An 18497-nucleotide genomic window follows, 5' to 3' on the forward strand; every position below is an offset into this window, starting at 1 on the left:
CATCTCATGCATTAAAAATTGATTTCAATCAACCATTTAACTTTCAAAACAGTTGTATGTATTTTTATTGCAATCAGTTTTTACGAAACAAGAGATTAAATATTTGTACTTATTTGACATACCAAAGTTCAGTCATTAAAAGTCTGTTTTCGTCAACATGTACTTTTATTTTATACAAAAAATGAATGCACATATTTCCTAACAAACAATCAACAACCAAACATGAGTATGCTTTTGTTGATATAATTTCTTAAAACGGAAATGAAAAAAAAAATATATAACAATAACAAGATTAATTTTTGAGATCATGAATTTATTTTTTTTCTTTTTCATTAGGTTCAAATTCAATGTATCTGCACTGCACACTTCAGGACAGGACTCTGAAAATATTAAACAAAAATGTAAATGTTTATTAAAAAAAATATATATATATAATTAATGAAAATAACAAAAGTGTATGGAATTATTGTAATTCTCATTATATACATGGTTTACAAATGCTATTCAGTTCTGAAATTGAAACATCCATGTTCATACAAGACAAGTAAACACTCACTTTTTTCGGAGGTTGTATCTTGGTCATCTTCTTCCTCCTCCTCCTCCTCATCCATGTTGACCCGAACCTGCCTCAGTTCTATTCCCGGGGGGTCGACACCCTGGTTCCTCCCATTACAAGTGACGGGGAGCCTACACTGAACGTTGAATCTCTTTAATGCCCATTTGATCCCCCACCCCACACATACGGCAATAATTGCCACGACGGCGGTGACGCTCAATCCATAAGCTTCCTGAACTATTTGAAAAAAAAAATAACAACAGAAATAAATACGGTGTGGTATATAAGGGTATATAATCAAGAGTTTCAAAAGTTATATTACGATAAACTTCACATATATACTTAAAAACATATATACCGGTACTTGAACTTATTCAAACTACTACATGACCGTAAATCATCAACTCATGCAGGAGCGTTATTAGTCAACAAATGCATAAAAAAAGATTAGTTGATTAAGTAACATGCAACAAATCTGATTAAACATATGTAATTTTTTTTAATTACATTTTTTGTTTCTCATAATATTTCTTTACCATCAATTACAATATTCATATTAATTGATTCGGATTTCATTTTCCCCCCTCCGTTTTAATCTTAAATCCTTTTAAATAGAATAGTGATAAATAAATAATCTGTTTCAATTGCAATACCCTTTTCAGGGCCCACCGTGGTTTTGTGCACCGCTGTCCGTATCAAAGTGCTCGACCGGGATGATGAAGTAGTTAAATCGTTTAGGAGCCCGTGGGGAACCTGTGTGAGGTAGGGTTGTCAACAGGCGCATAAAAGAATAAAATGGTCAACTGAGTTTTGAACCTGTTTTTATGAAACCTTTAAAGGGAAATACATGCTATCTGAGTTTCAATTCATGCTTAAGCAAAACAAGTGGTAGTAAAGAAAAGTATTAGTCAACATTTCATCAGAGATCACAAAGATATGATAGTATCATCTCGTGCACGTTTTTTCGGGTCACTTAACATGTAAATATCAATCCTTTATACTTACCTAATTTTTTTATTTATTTTTTATTTATTAGTATTTAATTCATATAATACTGTCTATTCTTCAATTTCATCCATATTTTTCATTTCAAGCGATTTATCTACAATATTAACATTTTTTCCACGTTTCAATCTTAAAACTAACACACTCATGATAAAGAGTAAAGGCATAACAATTAAAATAAATAAATAATCAAGTTCATCCCCGATACCCTTGTCAAAACTTTTGTCTGTATTCGTCGTTGAGGATACATTTTCCGAAATCAGTGATGTGGGTGTAACATTGAGGGGCGTGATGCGTGAAATCATATGTCCTTCGGAAACGGTGGAGGTCAAAGTAGAGGTCGCACGCGTCCTAATAAGGGTGGCGGATGAGTCTGTAATGCTAGTTGACGCGTTATTTATAGATACCGGGGTCGTGATAGGGAAAGTCGGGTCTCCGTGTGTACTGATGTCATGGGGAGTATGTCCGCGGGTTACGGAAGACGGAGAGAGCACGGGCGTAGTGGTAACTGCCATCTTGGAGAATTTATCATCTGCAGAACAATATATAACCACGAAAAAAGAGAACAATGAATATGGAACAAACGAGATAACAAGATGTTAATTGTAAAAATAAAAACGTATAAGTTGTAACAACGAACCAATAACATGAAAAATCAAAGGCCTGAAGGGCCACAATGGCGTCGAGTTAAAGTTAATTTGAAGAGTAAAAACCTAAATAATTTTTTAAACAAATGAAAAGCTGTCAATGTGACAGCTAACCGGGTTTTCTTTTTATATGTGAACTGTATCCATAATCCATGTCAACCCATATCCTATTTTGCTAAAAAAAAAAAGACTTAGTTCAAAAGCTGGTATTTTTTTTCATAAATAATCAGAAATAAAAATCCTAGATATATGCACACCTCTGATACATGTACAATTAATCTGCAAAAGAACAACTTTTTATCTTGAAAACTGTAGGAAAAGTTATCCGTACAATGAGGTTACCCTATATGCAATATTTTGCTAAAAATTGACTAACTTCAAAGCTGGTATTTTTTTCACAAATTATCAGTAATCAAAATCCTAGCAATATGCACACCTCTGATATATGTATATGTGATCTGCAAAAGAACAACTTCTTATCTTGAAAACTGTAAGAGGACTTATCCGTACAATGAGGGTACCCTATATGCAATATTTTGCCAAAAAATGACCAAGTTCAAAAGCTGGTATTTTTTTCATAAATTATCGAAAATCAAAATCCTAGCAATATGCATACCTCTGATATATGTATAATTGATCTGCAAAAGACCAACTTCCTATTTTGAAAACTGTAGGAGGACTTATCCGTACAATGAGGATACCCTATATGCAATATTTTGCCAAAAAATGACCAATTTCAAAAGCTGGTATTTTTTTTCATAAATTATAGAAAATAAAAATAAAATACATTAGTCAACTTTAAAAAAAAATAAAAAATGTTATTTATCACATAACTAATAAAATTACAATTAATTACAAATTTGCTCACCTAATTCTTAAAAAGTTTTGAATTTCAATTGAAAATTTAAGTTTAATATAGAAATTTCTTAGGAGTTAAAAAACGTTTAGATTTTTTTTCTCTATTTATATGGAAATAAATATTAAAATTATTATTGTGTTTAATTCTATACATTGTATACTGCTGATAACCACTCTGTCTCTTATTATCAATTTCATCTAAAATTCACAAGGGTCCAAATGACACGGTCCGAAAAGATCAGGGGTAGATAAAAGAAAGCACCCATTCACATTGTTTACAAAGTGAAAGTAGTTCACTAGTTGGTTTAAAATAACTTTTGGTTGTAGATGTACTTATCGCTCGATTAGGAAGTTTTGTTCCTACAAGATCAAACATTTGTGCATTGTCAATTTTCGATATGGATACAAAATAATCTATTTTGCAGGCTAGTACATTTCATAACCAAATTGAGTGTGTTAGCCCAGCTATCGCATGTGTCTCGGTGCTAATGTATTCATCCGCTGAAACCGAGACATGTTGTTTTCAATAAAATGTGAACATTTTTAAAGACGGCAACCATTTCGAATCTGCAAACTTGTTTTGTTGACGTACAGTTCTGCTCGAAATTGAAGTATATGTCATCTATTTTCTTCAAACACATACGAAAACTTTGCACTCATTTGAGTTGTTTGGCTCCTAAAAATGTAACTTCCGGACGTACGATCCCTAGATGGCTTTCGAGCTTCGCTCGACGCCATAAAAATCAGAGAACATCAGACCTGTAGATATATGTAAAATAGAATAAAAAGATTATCATTTGCGCAGTTTTCCTTAAAGTAAAACATCTACAGATCTGATATATTTGTCATAGAGTTTAACTCACTATTTGACTCCATGCTGTTGATAGTTGTGGACGTTTCTGAAATAAAAAACACAGTTTTATAAATCACATAAATCCATATGATCTAACACATGCCATTATCAAATCGGTTTTATCCAGTGTATATTTCAGAAAAATCACAGTGTTTTAGAAATGAAACTATGTACCACACTCTAAGACCGTCATTAAACCTTTCTTCACACATGATCAGACCAAAACGAAGCTGAACCTTTAAACCCTGACTAAATTTGATCGAACCTTGGTCCAACTTTCCCACGAATCATAGCCGTGGACTGCAGCTGTGGCTCTTAAATGAACTCGCCATCGGAGTGGATTATGTAACTTTTTGCGAGAATCAAGAAAATAAGAGGAAAGGGGTGGGGGATTACCTGCACAGGGGAAAGTGTCGTTGGAATTCATCATTTCGATAAATCCTACACCTTGACTACATAACTGTTTAAATCGTGATGCAGCACCGCAATTCCCTCTCACTAACAACTGTTTTATAAATGTATCGGATCTGATGTTTCGTAACCAGCATTCTACCTGTACATACTCGGCTCCATACACACAGACTGATTCCCCTGTACAGGACGCATAGTTACTAAACATATAGTTGCACTCCTCACAACTGTACACCGAGTATATAACAACAACAAAAAAGATCAACACTTTTAGTTTTTCTATCGTTAAAAACTTTTCACTGACCAGAGTCATAACACGTTGGATACAGTTAAGATTAGTGAATATATGACCCCTGTCCCACATTTTATCTTCAATTTACACAGATACATGACCCTGATGGAAAAGTCACCCCCCCCCCACTCCCCTTCGTCGCTTTCTGAGCATAATAAAATTATCTGTGAAATTTTCTACATTCTGTCATTACTCGTAACAGATGGTGAACATACAATTGTCATTGAAATGATTTCTGTGGAATTTTTCATCACCAGATGTCATGTTTTATAGTCTTGTTTAAGTACATCGTACAGATTAATTGTGACTGACAGAATTTCGCTTTTCTCCTCTACCCTGTAAAAACGATAAGATGTACGGTTTTTTTTTTCAAGTTAACTATTGTTAGTTACAAATACCAACCGGTTTTACTATTAAAAAGAAGTACCTGTATCACTTTTTTCTCCATCTATGAAAAGAGATAACGCCCTGGATTTTCTCATTATTAGTTAAATTGCTACAGTTGAGAACCTGTTTCTTTTTTTTTATTATTTAAATGTAGTACTGATATCACATGATTTTAGAAATAAAGAGAGAAAACACACCCTAAATCTTCCCATTTCTTACCCCAAAAATGGACCGGTAGGTGAATATAAAGATTTTATAATTGTTTGATACCACTTTGCTTTCCTTTATATATTTTTTGATATCGCTAATATTTTATTTTATCAGCTGTATGTGTCAGGAGACACGTGAAATATTAAGCGACTTGGAAGAAGTCAGAAAGAAAATCGAAAATCTTCCATGTCCGTGAGTGTTTTAGTGACCTTTTTTTTTAACTTGAAATTTTATTCCGCATTAGGGTAAGTAATATTTTTATTTTCAACGTACCTATTCAATATTTTTTTTTAGTTTTGCTGTTGTGTATGGGAAACGAACGAGCAGGTAAAGTCACTATTCTATTATTTTGAATGTTTTTTTAATTTTTATTTTTTAAAATAATTCTTATAAAAGACAGAAATGTCTCTATTTGATTAATATTATTTTTTTCGGATTTAAATCATGGTACAAAAGTCGCTTGATTTCTTTCAGCCAAGCTCCCCCAGAGTAAGTACTATTTCTAATATAAAGTCATCAATTTTATTTAATTGAAAACAAAATTCACTCTGTAGCATTGTGTGTATTTTTATTTGGTATTCCTCCCCTTAGAGTAACCTCGACTCCGTTGAGGAACCCGGAGTTAGCTTCGGGAGCAGGGTTAGTATATCGCTCAGATGGAAGTTTTTTAATATGAAAAAAAAATCACTAGCTTTCAAGCTCTTAATTAGTTTTTGAAATTTATTTTACACCGGAAACTTTTTTCCCAACAGGGTGCCGCCAAATGCCCCTTTAAGAAAGTTAGTATTTCTAAAAACTAAAACAAAAACTAAAAAGCCCCCAAGCTTGATTATGAAATCATTGTTTTTAATTGCACCTATCTAAAAAAAAACAAATCATCTGATTTCAGCGGACGTAGATTAATAGTCATCGAGGAGCAAGTAGAAAATAGTTTATTTACGTTCAATTTATAATTAAAATATAATCCTGTTGTTAAGTCATCGTTCTTTTCTTTATTAAAGTTCCCCCCTCTATTTGGAGGAAGTGTTTAAAAGCAGCTGGATGGAGGAAAGGTATTTTTTTTTTAAGTTTAATACTTATCATTATCTTTTTTTTAAATATATTTTTATTAAGATTGTCTCATTTTTTTTTAACCGATCATGTCTCTCTTTGAGTACATTTGAGGAAGAGGAGAAAGAGGAAATGTAAGTATGGTAAATATTTCAACTGTAAAGAAAAAAAATTAGTAAACAGTATTGCAGAAATTGAAGGGTCTGTTTATTTCAGCGTCGAAATAAAAGACGACAGCCAAGTTGAAGAGGAGACTGTGTAAGTAATTTTATCAATTAACAATTATTTATAACATGGAAATATTAAGTTGATTTTCAAATTGACTTAACTAGTCTGATCTTCTTGATCAATAAATATCACGCAAGTGTTTTTCTTTATTCTAATATTCTTTTCTTTACAGTGACCAGAAAAAAGAAAATTAAACTTGGAATTTTCTTTTTAACAAATAAAAAAAATTAAAATGAGAAAATGTGTAATGTTGTGTTTATTTCAAAGATGATACACTTATATGACTTTAACATGCCAATGTTTGGAGGTTATGTGATTGATAGAAATCATGTGTATTGTTTCATTTAAAAATATATAAGATGTCGTTATCAGTCATTTGTAACATCCGAACTTTGCTATGTGAGTCCTGTTTATGGGATTATAAAGAGAGGGCTGTCTCTTTTTGTTAAAGATTATGGTTGATTGCACTTTGGTTCTATTACGAATTTTGTGTAATACCGGTACATATGCGTGACGTTAAATCAGATGTTAAATGCCGATATCTAGAGGTTAAGTGATTCATATTATTTGTAATTTTTTTTACTTATCGGATGGTTGTAAAAATAAATGCAAAATTTACATCAGGACATATTATTTTTTATGTTCAAAATACAGAAAAAAAAATATAAGTTCTGATCTCTCATTTAAACAACCGAACATTTGTAGTTGTTTTAAAAGGGTGTATACAACATCGTATGACGGTTTATCCCTGTAGTATTTTTCTAAGGATTCATCATTATACCGCTTAATTTAATAGTTCACGAATTATTGCTTTCTCTGATACTGTTAAAGGAACCGTTCTATCGGTCAGTTGATTACCGAGATACACAGGTCAGGATGGTGATTTTTCTCAATTCTTAAAAGGTGTCATACAGTCGCAAATATAAATAATGAAAAGTATAAATATGTTTTTTCCGTTCAAGATTTCTTCTTATCTCTAAACATAGTGTATATTTTAAGGAAATAATTTTATTCAATAATTTCACATTTATAACGTTATTTAATGTAAACAAACAACATTGGGGTATATAGTAGTAAAGCAACACCAGAGGTAAAAATAAAAATCACCGCTAACCGAACTTAGCCCCGAAAAAGATTGTAAGTAATATGAAATCATCGTATGAAGGTTTTTATGTGCAATGTATTTCTTAGGGTTCAATATTATAGCGTTTAATCTCATAGATCTGGAATCATTGTTTTTCTCTGAATTATTGCTTTCTCTGATACTGTTAAAGGGAACGTTCTGTCGGTAAGTTGATTATCCCTCCCCTTGAGTTTTTCAGGGTCCTGTCATGTTGTTTACGCTTGAACAGCATCATCCAACGGGAATTCGAGAAGGGGGGAAACTTTTAAGAAATAAAATAATGGTAGAATACATTTGATGTATTGTATGTTCTAAGTCCTCAGAGGAGACTGACGTGCCTTAGTACACATTCAAAGAATAAAAATCATCATGTATCAATGTGGTTATTGTGAATTGATGTTTATCGATTATGATAGCATGTCCGAACATGAGAAAGACCACGAACGGATTATCAATAATAATATATCAAATTCCACAAGGTAAGATTGAATATATATGTCCGTATTTATAAATGCTCAGGTGTACACAGCACGATGTTTAAAATCTGTAACAGTTAAAGGAAGACAATCCATGAAAACGTTTAACCTTTATAACTGATTGAAAATTTAGACACATAACAGTGTCATGTTGTAAATTTTGTATTTACACCCACCCAGTAAATTCAAAATTTTTCTGTAAGGTTCAACGTCAATTTTCATAACTAGATTATACATTCTATTTGATATTGATTAGTTAAATCATTCAAATCATACGATATTAGTAAGTTATATAATAATTTTTATGGAAAGTAGATTTTTCATGGAAGACATAACTTGGGTAGAAAAGATATATTTTTCTTTGAGTACTTCTTTAGATCATTGTAAGGAATTTTTCTTATGTAAGTTAGGTGCAGATTAATTAACCAGTTAATCTGATAGTAAAACAGTTTATTTGGCATAAATTCTTCTCTATACTATGTAAATTTGATTTCTTTTCATAAGCTAAACGGAAATTTGTCACTTTTTAGCTCAACAAAGGATGACACTATTTGAGTAATCCAGCATGTCCATTTTGTACCCTTTGATCAATTAATTTAGTCGCGCAACTGTTTATTTAGGGGATTATTGAGGTGATACCTGGGTATAATTCTTTAACCGTGAGCTACACGGTCTTCCTTTTTAGACCACTCTCATTACGTAATTTCTAATTGCTTTTTTCGGACAAAGTCACGGAATCATTTAGTCACGTGGTAATAATTAAATAATTTGATTGGATATATACCCAAGGAGTCGAAATTAGTATAGCGCGTGGGACCGCATTTTATCATTCCATTGCGGGTTCCAATAATATAAGAATCGTCAACTAATTTTGACTTTTGTCTTCTTTTTCCATTAAGGTATGTTTTTAGTTTACTTTCTAAAATTTGATTTGTCTTAAAAAGTGTCTTTATAGCAAAGATTTTCATAATTTAAACTATTTTTCTTTTATTTTTATTAACTTACTTTTAAGTTCTTATTTTTATTTGCTTTTCTTAAAGACACGCTTTAATTCAAGCATTTTACTTTATTGATATGTAGTTTTAGGTTTTTATGTACTTAGATATTAGAGTTGGTTTATGCGTTTGATTTCCAACTAATTAGTGTTTTATTGCTTTTTAAATTTAGCGCACTCTCAATGGTTTAACTCTTTAGTCTCGGAAGTTAGTAAAGTTATTTGTTTACTTTCACTTTAGAATGTTCGGCAAAACTAAAGAAATCGCGGTTGTAAAGCTTTTATTTCTAAACTTTCTAAATTTTAATGAGTGGATTAGTTGGGATCAATGCAAGTTTAACATGTTTGTTCACAGCCATGACCGGAAACGGGTAGTAAACATTTTCTTCAAGGTTTTTATATATTAATCACATTGTTTCTTTACGTAGCAGTTTAGTAGTTTTTAAAGGTTACTCGATGAAATGAAGTTCTTTTATAACATTCTTTTTGAAAACCACAGCGACATTTTGTTGCTATTTTTCATGATGTTCAGACACGAAAACAAAGTTATTCATAATTGTCTTATGTGATGTTCTCATATCAAAGTTTGTTATATAATGTTATGTAATAATATTCTGTCATAACATTTGTATAATTGATTCCATTGCGGGTTCCAATAATATAAGTATCGTCAACTAATTTTGACTTTTGTCTTCTTTTTCCATTAAGTGCACCAAGACTTTAAGTCCTCTTGCACTAATATAGGCTAATTCCCCATAATCTAAGAGAAGAAGAGAGGCAACGTTACTAGTGGAGAAACCGACAGATCCTAGAATGAAACCTCAAAACCAGGCACCAGAAGGAGTGCAGACCAGAGCGATGGAAGCAGCGGCTGTAAACACAGCTACAGCACCTCCTCAGTCTCCATCACCACAGAGGACGCAGCCACCGCCTCAGTTACCATCACAACAGAGGATGCCACAGCTATCAACTTCACCCCAGAGGACCCAGCCATCTAGACCCATGCCAGGCACTCCAACTCTAAGGCCACCAGCACCAAGGGCTCCGGCTCCTCCGGCTACATCTGGGATCCCTGCAGCTGGACGTCCTCCAGTACCTCCACGAGTGACAGTCCATCTGGCACCGTACAATGGACTGTCATCCGTTGTCCAGTGGTGGCTGAACTTCCTGTCGTATGTTCAGCTATATCAGCTAATAGACGACCAAGCTATTAACATATTACCATTCTACTTCACAGAGCCGGTAAAACATTGGTTTTACCAACTTGAAGCCAACGCTAGGAGCTCCCTATCCCAATTTAAACTGGCCTTCTTCTCCAGATTCAGGAAGAATGACGAGGACCTAGATCTGGATGACATCAAACAAGGTCAGGAAGAGGATATTGATTCCTTTCTCTTCAGGCTACAACAGGCAGCTTCTGACCTCAACATCACTGAAGTTGAACTGACCAAAAAAGCAGTCAAAGGGCTCCGGCAAAACATCAGGGGCCATGTATACATGAGAAAACCGAGGACCATGGAAGATCTACGACAGGAGGCCAAGCTGGTGGAGCGGGGACTCAACATGTCCAACCCCATAGGAGACGACATAACAGCAACTATTCAGGCCTCCGTCAATGCAGCGGTCTCTTCGATGCAACAGCTCATGGCACCAATGTCGGCGATGGAGTCAGACCCCACCAACCGTCCACCCAACCGCCCACCCCTTCATCAGTATCAGCAGCGTCAACAACATCAGCAGAATCAACAACATCAGCAACATCATCAACAATCGTCAAGACAGGAGAGCATGAGAGGAAAGAGAGTGTGTTTCAAATGTGGTGAGTTCATGTCTTTCTAAATCACATTGTAGAGCTAAGGATGAAAAATGTTACTATTGCGGCAACAAAGGTCATTTTAAACGTGTTTGTAAAGATTATTTGTTGGAAAAAGCCTTAGGTTTAGAACAATAGGGATTCGAGCCTACTCGAGGTTCTTCCAAGAGTGGGCACATTGGTAAAACAAACAACATTCATCAAAGTGATAAACCGGATGAAACTCAAGAGAAAGGTGCTAAAACTATTGACAAAATTGATTGTGCTTCTGTCAATTTTACTCAACAGATTGAGAAAAATACAATGCAAATGTCAATTAGAAAAACCAAAACTTTTGCTTTAATTGATACAGGGGCAAGCATTTCATGTGTCAGCCAGTCATTTTTAAGCAAAACAGATCTTGCCAATTCTAAGTTAGAGTCACCTGATTTTTCATTTATCAAAGGTGTATCCGGTCAGAAACTTAGAGTTTTAGGGAAAATAGTGCTACCAATCTCTTTCTCAGGTTGTAAATTTTGTATTTACACCCACCCAGTAAATTCAAAATTTACAACATGACAACAGTTAAAGGGGGGCAATCCAACAACATGATTAACTTTTTCTCACGTTTACGAGTTTGCTTTGATGAGAAAGTACAATGTACATTCTATCGCGAAAATCTATCTGGACATATACAGTGATGTATTTTCCCCTCAACAATTGAAGGTATATGTTCCGTTTAATAAGAAAGAGAAATATCTTATTTTATAAAATTAGATAAGATAAATGCTTATTTTTTCTTTTAAAAAAATTAAGAAAAAAAATTATGTCATATTTGCCTTCCCTGTAATTTAAAACGAACTATGTATGATAAAACCTACGAGATACATTGCAATAAAACAGTACGAATATCGAATGACCTCATGTATGGCTGTCCATTATAGATAAAATGTGTTAAAATATGATAGTAATTATATGATAACCTCATGTATGGCTGTCCATTATAGATAAAATGTGTTAAAATATGATAGTAATTATATGATGACCTCATGTATCGCTGTCCATTATAGATAAAATGTGTTAAAATATGATAGTAATTATATGATGACCTCATGTATGGCTGTCCATTATAGATAAAATGTGTTTTAAACAAATAGTAATTTTATGGTGACCCATATTTGACAAAATTTATTAAAATCTGAATGTAGTTGTTTTGCGAGATAAAGTAATTTGTACGGTGATCAGTTTACGATAAAACTCAATGGAAAAAAAGGAAAAGGCAAATCTTTGGTAGATTGTTAAGGATTTAAATAAATAAAAAAAAAATGTTTAAAAATATGTTATTTATTTCAAATAAAATAATACAGGAGGTTTTTTTTTAATTTAAAAGTATGTCCAAATTGATAAGAAAGATAATAATTTTTTTTTGGAGGGGGTGTCTTTTTTTTCTAATTGAAGGTATTTTTTTTATTGATGATAATGCTGTAAAATAATATTAATAATTGTTTGGTATTTCATAAAAATCAAATATAACCGTTTCTATGAATAAAAATTATAAACGATACATTGCAGCTCTGGGGTTTGTGAACAGGCTCTGTTTCGAGACATGCAAGACATGGAATGGACACAGGTACCACCTGCTACGGCCGACGAATTATTGAACAGAGCCTCAACACCGCCCTGTAGGATGACAGAGAGTATGGACTTTGATGACATTGTTGAAAGTTCCTTCCACTGCGAGGATTCGCTATTGATGGAGGAAGATGCATTGTCTGCTGCTCACTTCTTTTCAGAGCTTGCTGATGTCTCCTTCCATGAGGGTGCTTCTCTTATTCGTGATCTACAGGTGGATTCGCTAAGCGAATCGTTTATCGATTAATATGATTTATTCACAATGATTGCAAGTACAACAATTTTATATGTGAACCAATTCTTTGTTTTATTTTTGGTGATTCTTAAACTAAAAATGTTCTTGGTTATGAAGAAACATACGTGATATGTTTTATACAATTTATTGATGGCAACAATAATGTATCCATGGTATTTAGAATGTGTCAGAAGATTTTCCTTGAGCCTATATTCTTGTGCGGATTGATATCAATTAACAAAAAGAAATTCATGATTTTCTGTTGATTAAAATACGTTGATAACAAATTTTACCTCCGATAAAAGAAGTCATTCTTTCATGATTCATATCACTGCATTTTGATAATTGATGTATTAGTTTGACCATCAATACGAAAATGTGATTTAACCCAGTGATGGGAAACCCCTTTGCAGTGACTATACTGAGTTGATATACATCAACTCGTAAAAATTACTTTTATATATTTTTTTTCACATTAAAAACACACACAATCCAAGGAAAAGAAAACCAACATTACTTCCATTATATTTCACCATTTTTTTTAAACAAATTCTAATCATATAAAATTCAGCGAATTATCTGGTTTTCATCCTGTCCATAATCTTTTGTACCTCTTCACAACAGGTCTAGGCAACCTCCGTTTTTGAAGGATAGCTCAATTTCAAGATGGCTGCCAATTTTTACCATATATGGAAAGTTGCTTTGAATTGTGGGTGAAATTATCCTCCATTTTTGGAGGATAGCATGGGTATATTTCATTGGCTTCGTGCATATCTTTAATGGGAAAATGCAAGCACCATACCACATGGAAATTGAAGTTAAGGAATTAAACTAATGATTGTATGCGGCGATTTGAAATTCTATGTATAGTATTTTCAAAATATGCGTCGAAAGTATGTACTTCCTGTGCTCAGTTTTACAAATGGCATAGACTATTTACAACTTTTTCATTTCATAAAAATCACAAAATGGTGATGTTTATTCCTGATTCAAACATTATTGAATTAATTCACGTTTAAAGACACATAATGGATATCTTGATCTACTATATTGTACATGTACACAGTAAATGTTTGCATACCTTAGGAGCTTTGTAACTCTTATTCTTATTAATACACAGGTTATTTAGTATAATGTAAAATTAATCCGTTCACACAAAAAGACATTGTCAAATTTTATTAATCAAAATGATACCATTTATAAATAGGAATTAAACTGAATTTAAAAAAAAAATGTGAGAGTCTTCACATAAAATATTTTTCTTTAAAATCAGCCCTGCAATAATTCAAACTTTAATATTTATTAAATATATCAATAAATATAATTATTGACAGCTAAATAAGGTGGTTTTTTAATTGTCTACTTATTATAGTTCATGTCCCTTTGTAAAAACAGAGTTATTTGCCCTTCATCTGAAAAGATCCACCAGGGGGCGCAAGCATCTATCCTCCAATTCTTGAGGATAAAATCTATCCTCCAAAAACGGAGGTTGCCTAGACCTGCACAATGTATGCATAATTTAGCTACAGACCAAATCTTTCAAATTTTGAACAGTTCAGTGTCACAATGGCCAAAAGATAGATTGGTGATTACTACGTTCGCCATTTCCGACAAGAATTGAACTCGCTTCTGTCGTTCGTGTAAGAGAGTTAGGAGTAGTTAAGATGACCATGGTATTATAATAAAATACCTGGCGTCATTAAATAATAACGTTAATCCCGGTATTGTACTAGGCTTAAAAAAATCAGGTACAAGTTATCTTAAAGCATAGGCGAATGACTTTGTAAACTCGTACCATAGAAAGTTTTAAAACTTCATACAGTTGTTCTAATAAAACAATTAAGATTCTGCGAACCTATTGAAATTATTGAATTACCCTTGCAATTAATTCCTTTATGAATCATGCAAATGAAAATGAAGCTTTATATGGTATCTAAATAGAGTATTATTGGTACAAGTTATCTTTTTATATCAACTGTATACAATGTTAACTCGAACTAGGAATATTCATGTTTTATTGTTGTTGACACATACACCCCCCGCTGCGGCTCACTCATCCAGTAAATACCAATGACAAATGACCCATCGCGCTTTAAAAGTATACGTGTCCAGGTACCTGAGTCGAAGTAGCTCTGCTAATCCAGTCTTCAAAAGAAGTAATAATGTGGTCCACTAAACACGAGCAAAATGCCATTCTTGTCAAAGTCTCTTAGACGCGTACTAATTTTTTTTTTATTTACCTGTGCCGTTCGATAAGACATCTCTCGTCAGGCTGGTCAGAGTGCTGGTTGTTTCCTCGGAAATTACATCCTAAAATAAATGAAGTAATATGAATGTTAACAAACACTTTCTTTTTATTTTTAACTGACTATCTACGTGAATATGTAGGCATAATTATAACTTACACGTGAGCATTCTTTAGAGCCAAGAATGATTCGTGTCCTTTGTTTTCTCTCTATGGCGTTGCATGACAGCCTGGACTTAACTATCTGTAGTAGTTCAAAATCTTCAAACTCTGACAGATCTAGTCGTGGGGCATTCACCTCGGCAATTTTCATGATCCTGGTACCTTCAAACTCCCTCCTAACAAATCTAAAACATGTTACAACATCTCCTTCTCTCCTACACGGCTGACCTAAACTACTACTCAAAACTAAAACAAAAACCACTTCATCTTTCTCTGTCTGAAGCTAGAATAAAAGTGACCAGGGCTTCAAGTGCGTGGTCAGAATCCGGGTACTTCTAGACAGCTAGACAGTCTGTCGCCGCAGACGGCATCATTTCAAAGAGAAGGGATTCTCGGCGAAACGGCCTGTGGGTAACTTCAAAAGGGGGGATGCGCGACATCCCAGACGGCCGTGTATAGTGCCCGTGCGATTACATAATCCTGCAAGATTGATTTGATTTGAACATATTTTTATTGTACAAAATACAATTGGGATTGGGCACAAGTTCTATAACTTAGACCGCCCTCTCCCAATACAATAATATAATACAATATTTATGTGTACACAACATAAATAAAGGTCAGTGGATAGAATTGGCGTATACATAAATGCAATTAACATGTATATAATAAACAACGGTGTACTAGTAAGATCAGTTAAATCTTTCAGTACTTTTGATATAATTATAAACTAATATAAATAAAGGCTTGTTTTCATTGTCACTTATTGAACTGTCACCCCAAAGTAAAACATGAGTATTGACAATGTTAAGATTTACAATTTGAAAAACGTCATTAAATAGAACATTTCTAGCATCTTTATATTTATTACATGTGAAAAAATAATGGTAAGTATAATCCTGTAAGATTCGAAGTTGCGTAACACCCTGTGTATACCCGTTCGCCGAGCAGTCTGTGTATACCCGTTCGCCGAGGTTTTTTGTCTTTGGCGATTAAAAAATAAAAAAATAAATGAACAAGATCTACTTTAATAAACTATGTCCTATTATATAAAACAGCTAGTTTTGACAATAGTATTTAGAATTTTTTGTAAACATTATAATGTCTTTCGTACTGGTGCTGTAACAAAATATTCCCTGTAATAAGTGACTTGTATTGTCCAATAACATACCCGGACAATTTTAGCCATTGAGAATTCTCGTTAATGCGAGTATAAATATCGCAAGACAGGAGATGGGACAGGGCAAAAATCTCAAATCCTGTTGTCCATGTCCCAATTTTGTCAATTTTCGTGTTCTTTATATACTCGTTAACTGATCTGTAACCCTCTCTTAAAATGACTCTAAACTTTTCAGAATTTTTCTGAGCATGTTTAATGGTTTTCATTCTGAGAGTCTGGTGATTTTCTTCCGAATCGCTAATTGCATGGGACACTGCTCTGAATAAGCAATTCCCATCTTCCAGTGTACTGTGAATTTGATCAAAGTCCGTTTCCTCACAGAGCGGGATATCTAATAATTCACACAAGCGCTCTTTTTCTTTTCTTGACAAAAACACAGGTTGATGGGGATTGTGGTGTGCGGATGTAACACACAAATCATCATCGGACTCCCCACTCTCCGCATAGAGATCGAGCCTCAAACTCTCGTCCGAGCTATCTTCTTCGCTATTATTCCTAATAAAAAGTTGATATCATTATATATCCAGTATTCTCTTTTACACCTATTTACTATTTAATTTTTCAAACCGAAACTAATAATTATGAAATAACTTACTCTGTCCGAAATTCTTCTAATTTCTTGTTGAGTGCATGGTGCCGAGTATAATTATTCGACTCTGCCCATTGAATCAGTTCATTTAGAGTTAAACACTTCTGTACTTCACTTCACCATAATATCTTCGATATGGTATAATTGATGATCGATATTCATGTTGAATAAAATCAAATCCAAAGAGGTGCTCCGGTTTCAACTTATATCCGAGACGTATTTACATCGCACTAGCTTTGTATTTATTTACACAACAGATTTTAAGGTTTACATAATACGACTTTTAATTGTTATATAATTCGTTATATAATTATTAGTAAATTTTAAAAGGTCACACATAACTTCAAAAGGGGGGATGCGCGACATCCCAGACGGCCGTGTATAGTGCCCGTGCGATTACGCAATCCTGTAAGATTCGAAGTTGCGTAACACCCGTTCGCCGAGCAGTCTGTGTATACCCGTTCGCCGAGGTTTTTTGTCTTTGACGATTTAAAAATAAATGAACAAGATCTACTCTAATAAACTATGTCCTATTATATATAACAGCTAGTTTTGACAATAGTATTTAGAATTTTTTGTAAATATTATAATGTCTTTCGTACTGGTGCTGTAACTAAATATTCCCTGTAATAAGTGACTTGTCTTGTGCGATAACATACCCGGAAAATTTTAGCCATTGAGAATTCTCGTTAATGCGAGTATAAATATCGCAAGACAGGAGATGGGACAGGGCAAACATCTCAAATTCTGTTGTCCATGTACCAATTTTGTCCATTTTCGTGATCTTTATATACTCGTTAACTGAGCTGTAACCCTCTCTTAAAATTACTCTAAACTTTTCAGAATTTTTCTGAGCATGTTTAATGGTTTTTATTCTGAGAGTCTGGTGATTTTCTTCCGAATCGCTAATTGCATGGGACACTGCTCTGAATAAGCAATTCCCATCTTCCAGTGTACTGTGAATTTGATCAAAGTCCGTTTCCTCACAGAGCGGGATATCTAATAATTCACACAGGCGCTCTTTTTCTTTTCTTGACAAAAACAAAAGTTGATGGGGATTGTGGTGTGCGGATGTAACACACAAATCATCATCGGACTCCCCCACTCTCCGCATAGAGATCGAGCCTCAAACTCTCGTCCGAGCTATCTTCTTCGCTTTTATTCCTAATAAAAAGTTGATATCATTATATATCCAGTATTCTCTTTTACACCTATTTACTATAGTAGTTTAATTTTTCAAACCGAAACTAATAATTATGAAATAACTTACTCTGTCCGAAATTCTTCTAATTTCTTGTTGACTGCATGGTGCTGAGTAAAATTATTCGACTCTGCCCATTGAATCAGTTCATTTAGAGTTAAACACTTCTGCACTTCACTTTCTACCATAATATCTTCGATATGGTATAATTGATTATCGATATTCATGTTGAATAAAATCAAATCCAAAGAGGTGCTCCGGTTTCAACTTATATCCGAGACGTATTTACATCACACTAGCTTTGTATTTATTTACACAACAGATTTTAAGGTTTACATAATACGACTTACGATTAATTGTTATATAATTAT

General features: G+C 33.5%; 2 protein-coding genes and 1 long non-coding RNA gene across 6 annotated transcripts; 2 read left to right on the top strand and 1 right to left on the bottom strand.

Annotated features, from left to right (window-relative positions):
- Nucleotides 1-183: 183 nt before the first annotated feature.
- LOC105344551 (uncharacterized) lies at nt 184-15670 on the bottom strand. 4 transcript variants are annotated; one of them, XM_066081286.1, is made up of 7 exons: nt 15155-15670; nt 14990-15059; nt 3930-3965; nt 1770-2093; nt 1226-1309; nt 557-793; nt 184-380 (listed from the first exon to the last, which is right to left on the bottom strand). In XM_066081286.1, the coding sequence occupies exons 1-7, from the start codon at nt 15305-15307 to the stop codon at nt 199-201; spliced, it is 1086 nt and encodes a 361-aa protein (XP_065937358.1). In that variant the 5' UTR covers nt 15308-15670; the 3' UTR covers nt 184-198. The 4 variants fall into 4 exon arrangements, 3 of the variants coding, with proteins under 3 accessions (XP_065937358.1, XP_065937352.1, XP_065937354.1); XM_066081280.1 differs by lacking the exons at nt 14990-15059; nt 15155-15670 and adding an exon at nt 4316-5601; XM_066081282.1 differs by lacking the exons at nt 1226-1309; nt 14990-15059; nt 15155-15670 and adding an exon at nt 4316-5594.
- On the top strand, nt 5282-6095 carry LOC117685328 (uncharacterized). The gene is made up of 2 exons (XR_010712806.1): nt 5282-5411; nt 5514-6095. It is a non-coding gene; the product is annotated as an uncharacterized lncRNA (long non-coding RNA).
- On the top strand, nt 9262-12732 carry LOC117686819 (uncharacterized). The gene is made up of 3 exons (XM_066081292.1): nt 9262-9461; nt 9799-10909; nt 12455-12732. Exons 2-3 carry the CDS (start codon nt 9904-9906, stop codon nt 12541-12543), a joined length of 1095 nt encoding a protein of 364 aa, XP_065937364.1. The 5' UTR covers nt 9262-9461; nt 9799-9903; the 3' UTR covers nt 12544-12732.
- Nucleotides 15671-18497: the final 2827 nt, after the last annotated feature.

This window comes from Magallana gigas, chromosome 1, assembly GCF_963853765.1.
Source record: "Magallana gigas chromosome 1, xbMagGiga1.1, whole genome shotgun sequence".
NCBI lineage: Eukaryota > Metazoa > Mollusca > Bivalvia > Ostreida > Ostreidae > Magallana > Magallana gigas.